The sequence below is a fragment of the Aquarana catesbeiana genome, linkage group LG03 (genome assembly GCF_042186555.1).
Source record: "Aquarana catesbeiana isolate 2022-GZ linkage group LG03, ASM4218655v1, whole genome shotgun sequence".
In the NCBI taxonomy this organism is placed as follows: Eukaryota; Metazoa; Chordata; class Amphibia; order Anura; family Ranidae; genus Aquarana; species Aquarana catesbeiana.
In genome coordinates this window covers 699,886,370-699,908,019 of record NC_133326.1, presented here as the reverse complement: position 1 = coordinate 699,908,019, position 21,650 = coordinate 699,886,370, and the positions used below count along the sequence as shown (strand labels likewise).

Genomic DNA, 21,650 nt, shown 5'->3' with positions numbered 1-21,650 from the left:
TGCATCAGCCATCCCTTGTGTACAGTCTTAAAGGGACAGATACATGTGCACCACCTACAGAAGGGCCCCAACAAAATCCGGCCAACACTGGCAGCTAGGTGCCGTTTTACTGTGAGATTTCTTCAATGCCATTCATGCTTTTATGGTTGATGTTATTCTTACTGATACTGTGGACTAGTGTAATAGGATGTAGCCTTATTGTGGTGAAAATGAATGCCTGTTAGTTAATCTAACATATCCCATTGTCCTGTTTATTTTCTAAGTCGCTTGTGGTGTGTTTCTGTGTTCTGTCAAAGAGTGGTACACTATTAAACTTAAGCTGACATACACTTGGGTCTATTTATAAATGTTTTCACGCAAGAGTATGTTTGGATGCTGCTGATCAATCACTTTTAGGGATGTGTATTCATCCAATGAAACTGTTGGCACATTCATTCTGTCTGATCGGGGCAAAAATAAATGTTCTCTATATACTCTATGGGTAAAATGTTATTTGTTCATGAAAAATAGAGTAGTTCAGGAAAATATCATATTATGGCCAGTAGATAGAGTTGAGGATCATAGGAAAAATAAAACTTATTTCTTATGATCGTTTGGTATTTTGTTTATATTGCAAAAATAAAAAACAGTGTTTATTAAATACCACCAAAAGGAAATCACTATTTATCTAAAATATGATATGATAAATTTGAGTAGAAATATTAAGAAAAATGGCCCATAGATGAAGGGGGATTACAGGCTGGTACTGAGGTGGGTAACAAAAGCACAAAAATAAATGCATGACAAACCTGCATCCTCAGGACCCTAAATGTGCTGTTGACTCAGAGGAAGGACAAAGCCCCATATAAAGCATGGTCCAATTTGCTCAAATAGGTAAAAAAAAATCTTTCCTTCCTCCTAAAATGTGTTTTCTAATTTTTTTTCATTATTGTTTTAATTTAAAAAAATATTTAGGTACAAACCTGAAATAATTAGAAAAAAGGAAAAGAGAAGATTTTTTTTTCTTCTTCCAGAAAGAGGATAGTTTGAAGTGAATTTAATTCCAGTCATTAAAATCTCACATAATCTTTGTCATTTCAAAAGTAATTTTGTTATATTCTGCAGCTTTCATTAAGCACTTGGTGCCCGCACTATAGCCGAAAGATGGCTACAGCATGGGCCTAAATTGCCAGGAGGGCGTACATGGGTGACGCGCTCTGTGATCATCTGAGTCCTTGGGACTCGGCTGATCACAGATCTGAGTAAAGAAGACAGCTGATCACATGATTTAAACAGAAGCCAGTAATCAGCATAACAGAGCGAGGAGAAAAAAAAGACAATTAACGGCTTGTGTAAGCGGGACATCAGTCCCACACACTGACAGCCACTGCTGCTAAGCAGTGCCCACCAGTGCCACCTACCAGTGCCCACCAGTACTGCCAAGCAGTGCCCAGCAAGTGCCACCTATCAGTGCCCATCAGTACTGCTAAGCAGTGCCCAGCAAGTGCCACCTAACAGTGCCCATCAGTACTGCTAAGCAGTGCTCACCAGTGCCACCTACCAGTGCCCACTAGTGCCACCTATCAGTACCCATCAGTGCTGCCAATCAGTGCCCTTCAGTCACTTTTTATCAGTGCCACCTATCAGTGCTGCCTATCAATGCCACCTACCAGTGCCTATTGGTGCCCATCAGTTCCGCCTATCAGTGCCCACCAGTGCCACCTATCAGTGCCCATCAGTGCTGCCAATCAGTGCCCATCAGTGCCTCATCATCAGTACCCATCAGTGCCTCATCATCAGTAACGCCTATCAGTGCCCATCAGTGAAATTTATCAGTGCCACCTATCAGTGCAGCCTCATCAATGCCTCCTGATCAGTGCCCACCAGGGATGCCTCATCAGTGCCCATCAGTGCCACCTATCTGTGACCATCTGTGCCACCTATCAGTGCCCATCAGTGCTGCCTTATCAGTGCAGCCCATCAGTGCCCATCAGTGCAGCCTTGTCAGCGCACATCAATGAAGGAGAAAAAGAAAGCTCTATTTGTGTGAAAAAAATGTGACAAATTTCATATGTAGCATGACAGCGCAATTGTCATTCAAAGTGTGACAGCGCTGAAAGCTGAAAATTAGTCTGGGCAGATAGGGGGTGAACGTGCCCGGTAAGCAAGTGATTAAAAGAATACCAACCTGGTGATTCTGCCACAAAAATGCTTGTTTTGGCACTTGCCGTTATAGGATGAGAACTCTCTCTCTCTGTTTCCCAATTATGCTCCTGTGTTGGGGACCTGTCACATGGACTTCTGATATTGATCTCAAGTAGCCATACCAACACACATTGCATGGGCATGATCAACTGGTGTCACCATTTGAAAGTCGGATCAGAGCACGCTACAAGAGGAGTACATGTGGACAGGAACTGTCTGAAAGAGGGTGAAGGAGGTTGGCATCACTGAGATGAAAAGAAAGTATGAAAGAAAGATTAAAATTTTATTTGTAATTTATTAAAAAAAAAAAGACATAGCATAATATTGATTATATACTGCACAGTGCATAGGGCAAGGTGGATGTTATCAATGGCTACTTTAAGTAGGATTGTAGAACACTAGAATTGAACTAAATACATACTTTACTTCATATATTTTTTATATGATTGGAGAGCTTGCACTAAATGTTGTATTTATGATTTGTATGTGATTGGAGAGCTTGCACTAAATATTTTATTTGTATTTATTTATTTTATATAAAGAGGTTAAAAAGGGAAAAACAAGCAACTACAATGAATAACAAAATAAAAAATATACTTAAAAAAGGTGGAGGCCAACTTGGTCTATTTTTCAGCCATCATTCTTCTAGGTGCTTATTTTGTTTTGGTCTTTAGAAGATTTTTGCAGCAGTTTAATTTTCGTAATAAAGAGTAGGGAGAAGAAGCCCACAGCGATGTGTTAGTCATTGGAGTCTCAGCATTACAAATTTTATTCTGAGAGGTTATTTTAAGATTTACAAATATTTCAGGAGCTAGAAAGGAACCTGATTTCTAGCATCTAAATCTGTGAAAATGTAAAAAAAAAACAAACAAAACAAAAATAAATAAAACGTATTTTAGAGATTTGTTGGCTTAAATTAACACACACATTTCATATATTAATTACATATCCTGTTTTTGAATAGAATGCTAAAAGAATAAAAATTAAATTAAATAAAAACCACATGAAAAACAAGGGTGGAGGACATCTTTGTCTTTTTTTTTTAAGCCCTCAGTCTTCTATGTGTTTGTTTTGGTTTCCAGAACACTGATCTCCAAACTACAGCCCTCCAGCTGTTGATGAACTACATGTCCCATGAGGGCCACAGTTTGGAGACCCCTGCTCTAGAAGATAGTTTATGAAGTGGTTTCATTTTGATCATCTTTGGAATAAAGAGTAGTGAAAAGAAGATCACAGTGATGTATTATTGAGGTCTCAGTAAGTTTTATTCAGAGACGTTATTTTAGGATTTACATATTTTTTAGGATCTAGAAAAGCCTAATTTCTAGTATCTAAGCAAAAAAAAAATAAATAAATAATAATAAACAAATAAAACATAGTTTACAAATTTGTTCGCTTGCACACACATTTCATATATCAGTTATGTGCCCCTTTTTTTAATTTAAATGCTAAAATAATACTTGTTAAAAAAATACATTACTCATTTTCCTAGTCAAAATAAATTGGCTTTACATCAGGGATCAGCACGGTATCTCAATTCTGATGGATAAACATGATAGGAGTCTTATATATTATACACAGATCCCTGGGAGTATAATTCTCTTTTACCCTAAGGCACAGCTTCCCAGACAAAACCACGTGAACCCTAGGGGTATGTCTGGTTCTTAAGCTGCTGCTTCCTAAAGCTAATTTATTTATCTATCTACAATCTAAAAACTAAAAACTAAAAAAAGTAATAAACATATATACCGGTATATACATATATAATTTTAAATTTAAGAAATTAGGGTGTATTGGCAACTCCTTGAGCATGCACAATAAATGATTTTTGTAGACAAGGGGGTTTTGAGGACCTTTTAGAAGAAGTTTTATGCTTGGTCTTTTTTTTTTTTTACTACATCTAATTTTTTTTATGAGTTTAAAGGATTTTTTCCCTCCCAGGGGAACCTCCCAGGGAGGGAAACCTCCCAGGGTTAACCTCCAAGGATCGGCCTGCTTCTCTGGTGCTTGATTCCTGACTTTCTCCACTATCTTTTTGCCAAGGTGGTGTCTCTGCTGCTGGCAATGGCCTCCTGCCTGCCTTGTCTAGTTTCCTGAGGGGCATGGATTGGTGATTATTTGACATGATTGGGAGCTGTCCCCCCCCCTGGCTACTGACCTTTAGTGGTGATCAAGAGGTGTCTTTGACAGTTTTATGCAACCATTTCTATTGTTGTTCCTGCTCTCTCTCAAATTTGTTCCTAACCTACCCCCCACACTACAGAGAGCGCCAAATAACATTGAACCTGCTATTTAAAGTGTTGTAAGTTGTAAAGTCTCGTTTTTTTTCCTTTAAACATAACAAACATGGTACACTTACCTGCTCTGTGTAGTGGTTTTGCACAGAGTGGCCCCGATCCTCCTCTTCTCGGGTCCCTCTTCAGCTCTCCTGGCCCCTACCTCCTGCCGAGTGCCCCCACAGCAAGCAGCTTGCCATGGGGGGTCCCCCGAGCCGAGCTGCTGCTCTGTGTGTCCATTCAGACACAGAGCCATGGCTCAGCCCCGCCTCCTCTCTCTCCTCATTGACTCACTGGCTTTGATAGACAGCATCAGGAGCCAACAGCAGCGAGCTGAGACTCTCCTGCAACATCGCTGGATCTAGATGGGGCTCAGGTAAGTATTAGGGGGGCTGAGGGGAGCTGCTGCACACAGAAGGTTTTTTTATCTTAATGCATAGAATGCATTAAGATAAAAAAAAAAAAACCTTCTGATTTTAGAATCACTTTAAGCAGCCCTGAGTCAAGATAACAGCCCAAAACTTAAGGGTATGTTCTCCCAGAAACAATTAGGGAGCACACAGGCCGTATGTGTCTTGTAGCCAGTCAGCTAAAGAGACAAAACATGGGGAAATGCGCAAGTATTTTTAAAGATGTGTCACATTTTGTTTATTTTTTTCACTTTTAATAGCTTCATTGCTGCCAACAATTGCACCACACACATGTACATACAGTATAGGGCCATCTTCACATGCTGCTAAACATGCACAGTCATCTACTTTTGAATATGCCCAGAACAGTGGCTAGTGGTGGGATCTTCTTTTGGGGGGGCGGCAAACAAACAAGGCCCCCCCCATGGCACTAAAACAGCACCCGTCACCCGCTGGCGGTCCGTCACTTACCCACTTGCGTGGCAGGGCTGTGGTGTCCTCTCCTGCTCTCCTGGAGTGTGGGCAGCGGCTCTGGTGTCTGCTCCTCCAGCTTCCAGTTCCGTGTCTCCTCTTCCACCAAAGGGCTAAGCATTCAATAGGATCGCCTGATGCTTTGACCAATCGGGAAACAGGTCTCAAAGACCTGCCTCCTGATTGGCGGGGAGGAACTTTACTGTGATGATAACAAAACTTCATTCGCTATGGTCACACAACTGAGTGGCCTCGGAGCACAATGCTGCACAGCCACCCTTTTTTGAAGCCTATTAGAGCCTCTGGGTCTAATCAGGTGCATCAAAAAAACACCCATCCCGCATTGGAATCCATGGTTCGGTGCCACTGATATGTAGATCAGGGGGCCAGATGCATAGATAGGGGAGGCGGCACCCGTGCACCCTGGGTGGGCCACCACTGGCCCAGCCAAAGCCTTAGTAAAATGACTGCAGCTTGACTCATGTGTACTCTTTTCACTGCAAATACATCCTAGTACACTGTCTGGTGTTGGTATAATCTGGGCTGAAGGAATGCACACAAATCTCTCCAATTAAAGTGTATTGTACACTTTTTCTTGGTGAAGTGGCCACTAAAAAGCCATGAAATGCATGAATATATATATTTTTTTTTGGGGGGGCATCTCTGCTGACCACACATTAGGTTAATTTCGGGGCCTCTTCCCCTTTACCTTTGTTCACCAGACCCGACCGCAGTCTACAGCTGCGTGTAACAAGGCCCTGATTTGTCACCAGCAATAGTCATGCCGGCCCTGGGCACCTCCCAGCTTTCTGCTGCTACAGAAACAAGATGGGGTACCATACACCTGTGGAATGGAGGGATTTTGCCATCTTGATTACTTTCATGCTCCAGGCCAAAGGCCCTCCTCCAGGAATAAAAGACTGTCCACACGATCAGCTTTTTTAATGCTTTACTGTAACATGAACAGTGTGCACAGTTCTTCCCAAATAGACAAGTACACCTCTTCCCCCTTCCATCTGACATTAAAAGACAAAATTAGGCAACAGCGGGCTAAAGTCCTCTCTCAGCTGATGTCGCAAAGCTGCTTTAGGCTCTGGAAAGATCCCGATCATTTTGTTGGTATCCACCTTCAGCAGTGATGGAGAACCTGCGCACCCCAGATGTTTTGGAAGGACATTTCCCATGATGCTCATGCACTTTGCAGTGTAGTTGAGCATCATGGGAAATGTAGTTCCAAAACATCTGGGGTGCCGAGGTTCTCCATCACTGACCTACAATATATACAGTAACTGCCTGGTGGCTTTGTCTCCCAGCGCACATCTGAGAGCTGAAGCCAGCTCTGCTCGCTCCCTCTCTGACTGAAAATCATCGCTCTCTACTCTGAGAAGACTGAGAATTGAGCAATCAGTGGTCATGTTATCGCTCGGTTCTTGGTCTTAGAGCTGGCAGGGGACACCACACCAATGCTGTAGCATGGAGGTGAGTATGGATGTGTGTTTTTTTTGGCCACCCCAAATGTGTCCTTTAACATTACTGTACAGTCCAAATTCATTGTGCCAATGCCAACCAACACTTCCACTTTCCCCCAATCTAGGTTCACTAGATGTGTTCACCGATGGGGCCTATACCAGGCCTACCTTGAAGGGCATGCTTTACTTGGGCTATATCCTGTGTAGCCAGGTGCTTTGCTAAGAATGGAGAGTGAGAGTAATACTGGTTACAGTTGCTCTCTGAAGCTGCCGCTCAGCTGTGCTGAACTGTTTATCAGCTGTATCAGCAAGATAAGGGAGCTGCTGAGCAGGTAGAGTTCAATAGATTGAGTCAGGCAGCACTGCCCTGTGGGAACTGTAGTCCAGAGGAGAGAGAGACGGGAAAAGCTTTTTTTTCACCGGCTGTATAGGACACAGCTTTCTCTTGTCATGTGGGAGCCTGGAGAGTGCACATTGCTATCCAGTGTGCACCATCACTGCTGCATAATGGCGGCCTGAGTAGGATCCAGAGCACTGAGCATATCTCCCAACTTTTTGAGATGAGAACAAAGGACACCTATTAGCAAAACTATGTAGGCATAAGACACACACCCTGACACACCCCCTTAATGGAGAGTTAAACAAAAAAAAGGAGTTAGTTAAACCCACAAGTGCTTTTTTTAACCACTATTATTCCTTTATATTGGCTTCTGAAACTTATAAATGCAACAATTTAGAAATTGGATGAATGGTTTAGCACTGGGAAACACTTTTTGAAAGATAAATAATGCATTTTTATATACAACCTTATAGATCACACAAAAATGAGGGACAAATGAGGAGGAAAGAGGGACAGAAGGACTTTGTTCCGAATCAGGGACAGTCCCTCGAAATCAGGGACAGTTGGGAGCTATGCACTGAGTTTGGAGGTGACAACAGCCAGAGTCACCTAGGTGCTGAGCAGTGAATGGACTAATTGTTGTGTGTGACCGGATGTTGAGCTGTAATATCGCGGACTGGTGAGTGGATGCCCTGGGGATTTACTATGCTGCTAGAGAAAATGAGCCCTTTAGGAACTGACCATACAGCCATCTAGTAGCACTACTACTACAGTACAACTGGGTCCCAACGCTAGCTGGCTGAAGAGTTAGGACTAAAGACCATCCCTTTACAGCTGTTTGTCGAGGAAACGGGTCCTCCGGTAGAGAGGGGGTCATTCTTTTGGCTCTCTCCCTAGCAGTCAGTTTCCAGTAGCAACTGGAACTGAACTCGTGTTACGGAGATCCATGGCCTGGTCACATGGGTGGAAGTTATCAAGTGCACTTTTGAGGACCATGGTAGGTGCATGACGGAACCCATACCTTTACTGGGAGTAAAGTAACAGAGGTACGCTGGACTGGTGGGGAGGGCGTGGGCTCAGCAACATCCCTCCTAATGCAACATACTGTACATTAATCTACAGTGTGTAGTGACACGAGACAGCACTTTCAGAGAGGAAAAAAACAAACTGGATAGAGTAAGGGACTTTAAAGGCACCAACAAACACTGTTACATTTACATATAAAAAAAGGTTTTATTTAGATACAAACGTAGGTAAAATTCTATTTGAGCTAAAACATTATGAACCTGGGAGTTCAAAACTACAGAGACAAGTAGCAGATTCAACATAGCATCACATTGATACCCCAACGTTTCCACTACAGGAAGTCTTCATCAGGGTGTTCTTTGTGGAAGAATACACTGAATAGGCACTAAAATCAAAGGTCAGTTAGTAACGCATTATACAAAAAAATATATATATATTTAGAGACATATAAATCCGAAATCAAACACATGGATATCTCTTACAATGTTTATGTAGAGAGATCAAATGTGGATGTCAATAACAGCTCAATACACATCCCAGAGTCAGGAGGCAATTCAAGGGAAGGTTTTCCTTGTAACAGTGGTACCTTGGATTACGAGCATAATTTGTTCCAGAAGAATGCTTGTAATCCAAAGCACTCGTATATCAAAGCTAGTGTCCCTATAGGAAGCAATGGAAACTCAGATAATCCATTCCAGTGGGACTGCTAGTGTATGCAGTACGGCATGTAACCAGAGGTGGGGCACCAGAGACATTTGGAAACACTCGGAGAGCACTCGGGCTCCGAACGGCTCCAAATGCGGTACTGCACGCCCTAGAAGCTTAAATCCTGCGCTCGCAAACCGAGTCAGGATTTTAAACAAATAATAGCTCGTATTGCGAAATGCTTGTAAACCGCCTTACTCGCAATCCGATGTATTACTGTATATAAGAAATTATTAATGAGGGTAAATATTCATCCCACAGCTGACCAAAAAAGAGGTCCACACCTTGAGAAACAAATAATACAGAGCCCAGGGGTGGCAAGAAATAGCTTACTTTCACAGAGACTCTTTCCACTCACTACCGCACACAGTGACATGGCTCTTCTCTAAGTCAGGGAACCGCCATAATGTTAGACTTTCACAAGACTGTGGTCCCCGCCTGGTCCCAGGCATTGATGAGAATGTGCACGATGAAAGGTACCACCACGTGCAGGGTGCAGTTGACCCCCCACAGGCAGGTTGAGTTGAAGGCATGGTTGGAGTGTTGGAAGCACTGTGAGTGCATACATACCGAATCAGTAATGAAAGTTTTTAGTAAATTTTTAATAGTCAACAGGATAAATAGAAGGAGTGTATCTTGCTAATAGGGAGCCAGACAGAAAAAAAAATCTGACAAAGTTTCGATCCCCCCTTACCCACATTTTTTGGCTTCTGCAAATTTAAGCAAAAACGTTGACAGGCCACCCACAGTATATATATATATATATATATATATATATATATATATATATATATATATATATATATATATATATATAAAATATTAACCACTTCAGCCCTGGAAGGTTTCACCCCCTTCCCGACCAGAGCATTTTTTGCGATACGGCACTGCGTTGCTTTAACTGACAATTGCACGGTCGTGCGATGCTGTACCCAAATATAATTGACGTCCTTTTTTCCCCCACAAATAGAGCTTTCTTTTGGTGGTATTTGGTCACCTTTGCAGTTTTTATTTTGTGCTATAAACAAAAGAAGAATTTTTTTTGAAAAAAAAAAAAAAAACAATATTTTTTAAATTTCTGCTATAAAACACATCCAATAAAAAAATTGTTAAAAATGAAATTTCTTCATCAATTTAGGCCAATATGTATTCTGCTACTATATTTTTGGTAAAAAAAATCCTAATAGAGGTATAATGATTGGTTTGCGCAAAAGTTATCGCGTCTACAAACTATGGAATAGATTTATGGACTTTTTACGGACTTTTTATTTTTTAATTTTCTTTTTACTAGAAATAGCAGCGATTAGCAATTTTTAGCAGGACTGCGATATTGCGGTGGACAAATCTGACACTAAGTGACACTTTTTGGGGACCGGTGTCACCAATATAGTGATCAGTGCTAAAAAATGCACTGTATAAATGACACTGGCAGGGAAGGGGTTAACATCAGGGGTGATCAAAGGGTTAAGTGTGCTCCTAGGGGGTGCTTACTAACTGTGGGGGGGGGGATGCTGTCAGTGGAGGAAAACAGAGATCCGTGAAACATAAGATCTCCATTTTCCTCTCTCACAGAATGGCGATCTGCCTTGTTTACATAGGCAGACTGCCTTTCTGCCCCTCTGCGAGCGACATCCCATCCGCTGGACCCTTTGATTGGCTCCCGCTGTGTCCAATCACAGCGGGAGCGGATTTCCAGGGGCACGTACACGACCCAGAAGTCGCAAACAATGTTCAGGCACCTTGTTTCGCAAGTAAGTAGTAAAAGTGCGGTGGGCGGTCCGGAAGCAGTTAATTTGATGTTAAATACAATTATTATGGCAGCATCTAGCCCTTTTTTAAAACTGTAGGAGATTCTCTTTCCAATAAAAGTGATCCCGGTGGTGGATTCACCATGGGTTCACTTTTAGAAGCAGCAGGAGAGGTGCACCCCCCACTCTTGCCGCTTCCCGGTCATTTCCAGGCTTACCGGTTAGCCTGGAGCCGATCCAATCCATGGCTGGGCAGGAAGCCAAGTGTGGTCAAGATAGCTCCCACTGGGCTGTATGCCCTTGTAGGATCGGAGCAACGTCCAACGCCACTTCTGCCTTCTGGCCTTAAAGGGATAATTTTTTCATCTCTTAAAGGCAAAATTACTTATTTTTGTTTGCTTTTAATTGTAAATGTGAGATCTGAGGTTTATTTTGACCCCAGACCTCACAATAAAGAGGCACTATCATGCTTATTTCTATTACAGGGGGTGTTCACCTTCATTGTAATAGAAATGTGATCACATTTTTTTTTAAAGAGACAGTGTAAAAATAGTGGAAATCTCCTCCTACCTGAACACTCAGAATTCAAGCAAACCCTGCAGTTTATCACGTGACCGTGGTATACAAATCAGCAAAAAAGGTATACAATGGCAGTATTTTAATGTAAAAAGGAGATTTATAAGCTATGGGCACTGTGGGGGGGGTTTGAACTATTTTCATATTTCTATTTATGGGTTTAGTAACACTTTAAGCTTGCACATAATGAATTTGGGGGGTTGTGGCGAGCTTTGCATCTTTTTCATCTTTGTACTTTACCATAGAAGTTATTTGATCTGTATCAGCAAGAGTTTCTCAGTGCTTGAACAAGGACCTGTTTCACCTCTTGGTTCCTCAGGCTATAGATAAGAGGGTTCAGCATCGGAGTCACTGCTGTATAGAAAACAGAGGCCACCTTGTCTTGTATCCCAAAGGCTACAGAATGAGGATGAAGATAGGTGAAGAAAACAGCTGTGAAGAAAGTTGAGACGCAAATAATATGTGAGGAGCACGTACTGAAGGCCTTCTGTCTTCCTTTAGTGGATGTCATCTTTAAAACAGTGGAAATTATGTAGGTATATGAGAGAAGGATTGTTGTCAAAGTGTATATTCCCCAGACCGCAACAAGAATGCCAGTTAACATATCACAATGGAAAGTGTTGAAGCAGGACAGTTTCAGCAATGGTGGAATGTCACAATAGAAATGGTCAATAAGGTTCGATCCACAGAATGGAAGACTAAACACACAACTGGTCTGCACAACTGACTGTAAGAAACTAATGGAGGAGGAATAAAGGACCAGACCAAAACATTTCTTCTTGGTCATTAACAAATTGTAGTGTAGAGGTTGGCAGATAGCACATGGTGGAGAGAAGGATAGCTTCATTACCAGCCAGAGCACAAAATAAATACAGTTGGGTGGCACAGCCAAGAAATGAAATGGACTTTTTAGCGGAGAGAAATTGAGAGAAATTGAGACATTGTATTTGGAGTAATAACTGAGGAGTAAAGAAGGTCCACCAAAGACAGGCTACCCAAGAAGTAATACATTGGAGTTTGAAGGTTGGAGGATGTACAGACCAAAGCTACCATACCAACATTTCCCACTATGGTCACCATGTAAACCAAAAAAAAGAACACAAAGAGGAATGGGACAAGTTCCTCATCATCGGTTAGTCCAGAAAACTCAAACATGGTCACAAGTGTCATGTTTTTAATATCCATTAACTTTTTTTGGTAATGGAGCAGTGAAACTCCCTTTTGGTTGTATTTATTTTTTATTCTTTATCTAATTCAATTTCCACATTGGAAGCGTATCTCATATGGTTTTCAGAACATCCAAAACAACTTCTGCACATTTCAAAGCAGAATAAATCAGAAAAAACTTGGTGGAAACATTCTGTGAGCAAATAACAGTTGGGTTTTCCACCTTTTACAGTACAGATGATCAGTATTAGTTGGAGCCATGTTGTGTGTACTGTCACTTACCAGAATTGCATTGCATTTTATTATATAACAGATGAAGTAGGAAATGGTGTAGAAAGGAGCTAAGAAGACTAAAGATAAGGAGTGATGGAGGGGGGGAAAACAGGGGGGAGATGTCTAGGAGGGGGGGGAATTCAGATAGCATGGACATGAATTTGAGGTAATATTTAACAAGCCTCAAGTTGGATGGAGAGGCTTGTTATGCATCCACCAAGAGTTTATGATATGTTAGTGAATGAGTCTAATCGTGCCAATAAACAATTTTTGGAGAATTGTTCCTCTTTACTATCTAAGGCAGGATGTAAGTTCTTCCAAAGCCTTGAGCTCATTTAGTACACCAAGGGGGTTCATGGAGGGTGGGTTGGTCTGCTTCCAATATAATAAATTGCAAATGATGATGAAGATGCAATGTTTTTCTATATCAATGCTTGAAAATGGGAGACAAGTGGAGGAGAAATGCAGCTCTAGCACTGTTAGTAAGAATATTAGGCAATTTACCTTTTTCAAGAACTCACGAACCAATGAATATTCCCAAATATATGGAGGATTGTCCATTCAGTTATGTTACTTCTCCAGCATCTGAAAAAAACAAAAACACCCCTTACTTTTTCTTTAGGCTCTCAACTGATATCAACAGAGCTTTTACAACCTCACAAAAATAGATGAATATTTCCTGGTAAATAGCAGGAATGAACCAAACATATCTGCATTCCATTCACCGAGCGTTGCTGTAATTCTGAAAGTTAATCAATTTCTTATTGAAGTCAACAAGAGCTGCATCTTTAAGATCAGTTCTGGACAATTTTAAGGCTACTAGGCAAAGGACTGTCAAACAAATCTCACTGAGGGCTGGGAATTGCCCTGGGGGATGTGAACTAATGCAAAAAATAAAAAAATAAATACCCTTTGCAGAGAAGAAACAATTTTAATAATACTTAACGTGGAGCTCCACTTTAAAGTTAAACATTATAATTTCTTTAACTAGTTCCGCTCTTTGGACGTACCACAAGTTAATGGCTGCTACTGCAGAGTCTCCAAACTTTCTAAACAAAGGGCCAGTTTACCGTCCTTCAGACTTTAGGGGGGCCGGACTGTGGTCAGTGGGAGTAGAAAATGCCCCAGCATCAGTAGGGGATCCCTCAGGCTTGGTTGTCAGTAGGAGTAAAATAAATCACATAGTGCCTATGATAAACAGGAAGAGGAATACCACTCTATCATTTGTGTCAGTGGAAGGAATATTGCCCTATCATTGGTGTCAGTGGAAAGAATATTTCCCCATCTCATTGGTGTCAGTGGGAAGAATATTTCCCCATCATTGGTGTCAGTGGGAGGAATATTTCCCCATCATTGGTGTCAGTGGGTGGAATAGTGCCCCATCATTGGTGTCAGTGGAATAGTGCCCCATCATTGATGTCATTGTGAGGAATAGTGTTCCATTGCTGGTGGCAGTGGGATGAATAGTACCCCATCATTGGTGGCAGTGGGAAAAAGTATGCTCCACTGATGGTGTCAGTGGAAGCAGCTGGGCCTCATCATTGGTTTCAGTGGGAGGAACATACCCCAAGGGCCAGATAAAGGCAAACAATTGGCCACAGTTTGGAGACCACTGATCTCTAATCACCTCTTGCCGGCCGTATAGACAAATGACGGTGGGGTAGATCTCTCATTCTGGGATGACGTCTTATGACGTCGTCCCACTCTTGGCACGCAGCACGGCAATTGGTGACGCACTGTGTGCCTGGGACAAGGCGCATCCCTGATCTCGATGATAAGGCTCTTTACCCATGTGATCAGCTGTGTCCAATCACCGCTGATCACATGTAAACAAGGAAATGTCAGTCATCGGCATTCCTCTCCTCACACCGACAGAGTGTGAGGAGAGGAGAGCCAATCAGCGGCATTTTCTCACAGGGGACACCTCCACAGATAATCAGGGTACTGATCATCACTCAGTGCCCTGATGATCAGTGCAGCCCCAACAGTGCCCATTGGAGATGCCAGTCTGTGGCCAGCAGTGATGCCAGTCAGTGCTGCCTTTCAGTGCCTGCTCATCAGTGCCGCCAATCAGTGACACCTATCCCTGCCGCCTATCAGTGTCCATAAGTGACACCTATCAATTCCCATTAGTGCCCAACAGTGCCACCTATCATTGCTTATCAGTGCTGCATATTAGTGCCTCCTCATCAGTGAAACCTCATCAGTGTCCATCAGTGCTGCCTCATCAGTGCCGCCTCATCAGTGCCGCCTCATCAGTTCCCATCAGTGCAGGCTATCAGTGCCGTCTCATCAGCTAAAATGTGCGTAGCCATGTCAACCTGCCGCAGTGTAACTGCGGCGGTTGGTCAGCAAGCATTTTTTTTATCTCAATAAATTAGTACGGTTTTTATAATAAACCCAGAGATCCAAGGAGGAATTCTTCCTCACCTCAGAGGTGAAACTATGAATTGTTTTTAATCACAGCCGCTAAGAAAATATTCCCTATAGCGTAACTGAAACACAACATGCTTTCACTAAAGAGAACCTGTCGCCGCTTTTGCCTTTATCAACAAAATACATCAGGGAGATTTTTTTAAAATATACTCACCAAACATGGTGTCTTTCCCAGCTTCAAAGCACCTGGAGCTCATGGATGATGGCTTACCCATGGAGATATACAAACAGTATGCCGACTATACACTCACTGGCCACTTTATTAGGTACACCTTGCTAGTACTGGGTTGGACCCCCTTTTGCCTTCAGAACTACCTTCATTCTTCATGGCGTAGATTCAACAAGGCATTTGAAACATTCCTCAGAGATTCATATTGACATGATAGCATCACGCAGTTGCTGCAGATTTGTCGGATGCAAATCCATGATGCAAATTTCCCATTCCACCACATCCCAAAGGTGCTCTATTGGATTGAGATCTGGTGACTGTGGAGGCCATTGGAGTACAGTGACCTCATTGTCATGTTCAAGAAACCAGTGGTGAGATGATTGGAGCTTTGTGACATGGTGCATCCTGCTGGAAGGAGCCATCAGAAGATGGGGACACTGTAGTCATAAAGGGATTGACATGGTCAGCAACAATACTCAGGTAGACTGTGGCATTTAAACGATGCTTAATTGGTACTAAGGGGCCCAAAGTGTGCCAAGGAAATATCCCCCACACCATTACACCACCACCACTGGCCTGAACCATGGTTACAAGCCACGATGGATCTATGCTTTCATGTTGTTTTATGCCAAATTCTGACCCTGCCATCTGAATGTCGCAGCTGAAATTGAGACTCATCAGAACAGGCAACATTTTTCCAATCTTCTATTGTCCAATTTTGTTGAGCCTGTTCAAATTGTAGCTTCCAATTTCTGTTTTTAGCTGACAGGAGTGGCATTGAGTGTAGTCTTCTGTTGCTATAGCCCACCTGCTTCAAGGTTTGATATGTCGTGCATTCAGAGATGGTATTCTGCATACCTTGGTAAATTTCCCATTCCCCCACAAGGTGCACTGTTGGATTGAGATCCGGTGACTGTGGAGGCCATTGGAGTACAGTGACCTAATTGCCATGTTCAAGAAACCAGTGGTGAGATGATTTGAGCTTTGTGACATTATCAAGGAATGAGCCATCAGAAGATGGGTACATGGTAGTCATAAAGGGATGGACATGGTCGGCAACAATACTCAGAACCCTAGGCCGTGGCACTTCAAAGGTGCTCAATTGGTACTAAGGGGCCCAAAGTGTGCCAAGGAAATATCCCCCCTCCCACCAACTGCTCGACCAACTGCTAGTTGTCAGAATAGTTTTAGACTGCATAAACAAAATGTTTTGACACTTGTTTACACCAAAGCTAGGCCTTTGTGAATAGTCTCTATACAGGAGCAAGTACAGATGGTAGAACTAATTTCCTTAAAAAAGCTATCCAAGTCAAAACTGCCACTGGCGCTTCCACCCCAGGGGTTTAGGTCAGTACTCACAATGTCACAGGACAGTCAGAGCGTTTCAAACCTCCACTGGGCACTATTCGGTGAGCTTTTAGTTGAAAGTTCCCCTGATTAGCCTCAGAACAGGATTCTGAAGTAGGCCATCCAGCTATGCCACAGCTGGAAACTCAATGAACATCAGTTTGATTCAGTAGACTTGCTGCAGGGGGGGGTGGTAGCCACCCCCACCCTACTGTTCTAAAACTCAGACTTGTCATTTGCCTCTCCAGCCACCTACTTGAGATACAGTACTTCCACAGGGATTGGCTGAAGCACAATAAATAATCAGGTTGCCTATTTTCCTTGCCCAACCTCCTATATTCCAGAAGCCTTTAGAAAGCAGGGGAGAGCAATCAAATCTGCAGCCTGTGATCTCCAGAACAGCCAAAAGCAATCAACAGTTTCTCCTTATATTACAGAGGAGCCAACAAGAACTATATTTACCTAACATCCTAGCAACCTAACTAGGCGGGTGCTACATTTATATTTGTAGCCGGGTGCCCAATGGCTTGATGAAGCTTGTGCTTGTGCTCCCCTTAATCTCTTGCTACCAGCTGAGAGGAGTGTCAACCTGTGAGCAGCAACTGGCCTCTCTTCTGTCATCTCCTGGCTATGCTGCTGGCCGTGACAGAGTGGCTGTGTAAGCTGCAGCAGCCAACACTTATCCAGAGCTTCCCACCACTGCTGCACTGCATTAAGAGTGGGTTGTAGGTTTGATTCCCTGATTGCTCCTGCTTCTCTCCCCCTCCCTCCTGTAAATGGCAGATCCAATCTGGAGCCAGTGTGGTGCAACCACTGAGGATCATGGCATATGAAGTTCTTAAAGGGGTGCCATTTAACACCAGTGAATGGAGTCTATGGGACTGCAAATTACAATACCCAGAATTCTCTGTGTCAAGAGGCGAAGAGGCTTTTCCTGATCAAAAAATTACCAGAGGTTGGGCAGACTAGCACAGGGAACGGAGCAGTGCAGACCTGCGTTAGGGTCTGTGCACAGTGCCAGAGAGAAGAGGGCCAGTGCAGAGATCAGGTGCCTGTGCTGTGTTCAGTGGAGCTTGAGAACTGACCTGCAGAGAGATCTTTAGCAGAACTGGGACCAGAGCTGGAGAGACCTGTTGCTACACCAGTGAGAGAGTGAGTCTTGTGTGGATCTGGAGAGGACTGAGACTCCTCCGACAACTGATTGCCAAGCACACTGGATCTGATCTGTTGCATACCGCGAGTGGTGAGCAGAACTTTACCCCTTGCTGCTCACAGTTATTGCCAACTAAACTGTCCTTTACCTAGCAGTTTATCAGCCACCACTTGTGTACAGTCTTAAAGGGACAGATACATGTGCACCACCTACAGAAGGGCCCCAACAAACTCCGGCCAACACTGGCAGCTAGGTGCCATTTTACTGTGAGATTTCTTCAATGCCATTCATGCTTTTATGGTTGATGTTATTCTTACTGATACTGTGGACTAGTGTAATAGGATATAGCCTTATTGTGGTGCAAATTAATGGCTGTAGGTGAGGCTAACCTGCCTATTAGTTAATCTAACATATCCCATTGTCCTGTTTATTTTCTTACCTTCAATAATTGATTCATCCTTTTAATTTTTAAGTCACTTATGGTGTGTTTCTGTGTTCTGTCAAAGAGTGGTACACTATTACACTTAAGCTGACATACACTTGGGTCTATTTATACATGTTTTCACACAAGAGTATGTTTGGATGCTGCTGATCAATCACTTTTAGGGATGTGTATTCATCCAATGAAACTGTTGGTACATTCATTCTGTCTCGGGCAAAACTAAATGTTCTCTATATATTCTATGGGTAAAATGTTATTTGTTTATGAAAAATGGAGTGGTTCAGGAAAGTATCATATTATGGCCACTAGATAGAGTTGAGGATCATAGGAAAAAAAAAACTTATTTCTTATGATCGTTTGGTATTTTGTTTATATTGCAAAAATAAAAAACAGTGTTTATTAAAAACCACCAAAAGGAAACCACTATTTAAATCTATCTAAAATATGATATGATAAATCTGGGTAGAAATATTAAGAAAAAACGGCCCATAGATGAAGGGGGATTACAGGCTGGTACTGAGGTGGGTAACAAAAGCACAAAAATAATTGCATGACAGACCTGCATCCTCAGGACCCTAAATGTGCTGTTGACTGGTATTTTTTTTTCTGCTTCCAGAAAGAGGATAGTTTGAAGTAAATTTAATCCCAGTCATTAAAATCTCACATAATCTTTGTCATTTCAAAAGTAATTTTGTTATATTCTGCAGGTTTCATTAAGCACTTGGTGCCCGCGCTATAGCCGAAAGATGACTACAGCGCAGGCCTAAATTGCCAGGAGGGCGTACATGGATGACGCGCTCTGTGATCACCGAGTCCTTGGGACTCGGCTGATTGCAGATCTGAAAAAAGAAGACAACTGATTACATGATTTAAACAGAAGCCAGTAATGTGCATTTTTTTCCCTCACGCTAACAGCGTGAGGAGAAAAAAATAAGCCGATTGCCCGCTTGTGTAAGCGGGACATCAGTCCCATACATTGACAGCCACTGCTGCTAAGCAGTGCCCACCAGTGCAACCTACCAGTGCTCATCAGTACTGCTAAGCAGTGCCCACCAGTGCCATCTATCAATGCCCATCAGTGCTGCCAATCAGTGCCCATCAGTGCCTCATCATCAGTGCCACCTATCAGTTGTGCCTATCAGTGCCACCTACCAGTGCCTATCGGTGCCCATCAGTGCCACCCATCAGTGACCTTTAGTGCTGCCTATCAGTGCCCTTCAGTGCCACCTATCAGTGCCCATCAGTGCCATTTATCAGTGCCACCTATCAGTGCCCATCAGTACTGCTAAACAGTGCCCACCAGTGCCACCTATCAGTGCCCACCAGTGCTGCCAATCAGTGTCCATCAGTGCTTCATCATCACTGCCCATCAGTGCCTCATCATCAGTGCCACCTATCAGTGCTGCCTATCAGTTCCACCTGCCAGTGCCTATCAGTGCCCACAAGTGCCACCTATCAGTGCCCTTCAGTGCTGCCTATCAGTGCCCATCAGTGACATTTATCAGTGCCACATATCAGTGCAGCCTCATCAGTGCCTCCTGATCAGTGCCCACCAGGGATGCATCATCAGTGCCCATCAGTGCCACCTATCAGCCTCATCAGCGCACATCAATGAAGGAGAAAAAGAAAGCTCTATTTCATATGGATACAGTGTAGCATGACTGCGCAATTGTCATTCAAAGTGCGACAGCACTGAAAGCTAATAATTGGTCTGGGTAGAAAGGGGGTGAAAGTGCCCGGTAAGCAAGTGATTAAAATAATACCAACCTGGTGATGCTACCACAAAAATGCTTGTTTTGGCACTTGCCGTTATAGGGTGAGAACTCTCTCTCTGTTTCCCAATTATACTCCTGTGTTGGGAACCTGTCACATGGGCTTTCCAATATTGATCTCAAGTAGTCGAACCAACACACATTGCATGGGCATGGTCAACTGGTGTCACCATTTTAAAGTTGGTTCAGAGCACTCTACAAGAGGAGGACATGTGGACAGAAAGTGTCTGAAAGAGGCTGAAGGAGGTTGGCATCACTGAGATGAAAAAAAAGTATGGAAGAAAGATTAAAATAGTATTTGTAATTTAATTTTAAAAAAAGACATAGCATAATATTGATTATATACTGCACAGTGCATAGGGCAAGGTGAATGTTATCAATGGCTACTTTAAGTAGGATTGTACAACACTAGAATTGAACTAAATACATACTTTATATAATTTTTTATATAATTGGAGAGCTTGCACTAAATATTGTATTTGTATTTATTTTTTATTTTTTTTATATAAAAAGGTTAAAAAGGGAAAAACAAGCAACTACAAAATAAAATATAAACTAAAAAAAAGGTGGAGGTCAACTTGGTCTATTTTTCAGCCATCATTTTTCTTTGTGCTTATTTTGTTTTGGTCTTTAGAAGATTTTAGGAGTGGTTTAATTTTTGGAATAAAGAGTAGGGAGAAGAACCCACAGCGATGTATTATTCATTGGAGTCTCAGCAGTACAAATTTTATTCTGAGATGTTATTTTAGGATTTACAAATATTTCAGGAGCTAGAAAGGAACCTAAAAATTTAGCATTTAAATCTGTAAAAAAGTAAAAAGAAAAAATCAAACAAAACAAAAACATTTTTAGAGATTTGTTGGCTTAAATTAACACACACACACATTTCATTTATTAGTTATGTATCCTGTTTTTGAATAAAATGCTAAAAGAATACAAATTAAATTAAATAAAAACCAAATGAAAAACAAGGTTGGAGGACAACTTTGTCTTTTTTTTTTTAAAAAGCCCTCAGTCTTCTATGTGTATGTTTTGGTTTCTAGAACAGTGATCTCCAAACTACGGTCCTACAGCTGTCCCATGAGGGTCACAGTTTGGAGACCCCTGCTCTAGAAGATAGTTTATGAAGTGGTTTCATTTTGATCATCTTTGGAATAAAGAGTAGTGAAAAGAAGACCACAGTGATGTATTATTGAAGTCTCAGTATTGTAAGTTTTATTCGGAGATGTTATTTTAGGATTTACATATTTTTTAGGATCTAGAAAGGAGCCTGATTTCTAGTATCTAATCAAAATAAAAAATAATAATAATAAATAAATAAAACGTAGTTTACAAATTTGTTGGCTTGCACACACATTTCATATATCAGTTATGTGTCCTTTTTTTTAGTTAAATGCTAAAATAATACTTGTTAAAAAAATACATTACTTGTTTTCCTATTCAAAAGAAATTGGCTTTACATCAGGGATCAGCACGGTATCTCAATGCTGATGGATAAACATGATAGGAGTCTTATATATTATACACAGATCCCTGGGAGTATAATTCTCTTTTACCCTAAGGCACAGCTTCCCAGACAGAACCATGTGAACCCTAGGGGTATGTCTGGTTCTTAAGCTGCTGCTTCCTAAAGCTAATTTATTTATCTATCTACATTCTAAAAAAAAAAGTAATAAACATAAACAT

The 21,650-nt window shown here is 42.0% G+C and overlaps 1 protein-coding gene across 1 annotated transcript; it reads right to left on the bottom strand.

The window, feature by feature from the left end:
* Positions 1–11,467: 11,467 nt before the first annotated feature.
* Positions 11,468–12,390, bottom strand: LOC141134327 (olfactory receptor 8A1-like). Its single transcript, XM_073623900.1, is given in 3 exon segments — positions 11,468–12,026; positions 12,028–12,143; positions 12,145–12,390. Coding segments are annotated over 3 exon segments (921 nt in total).
* Between the last annotated feature and the right edge of the window lie 9,260 nt (positions 12,391–21,650).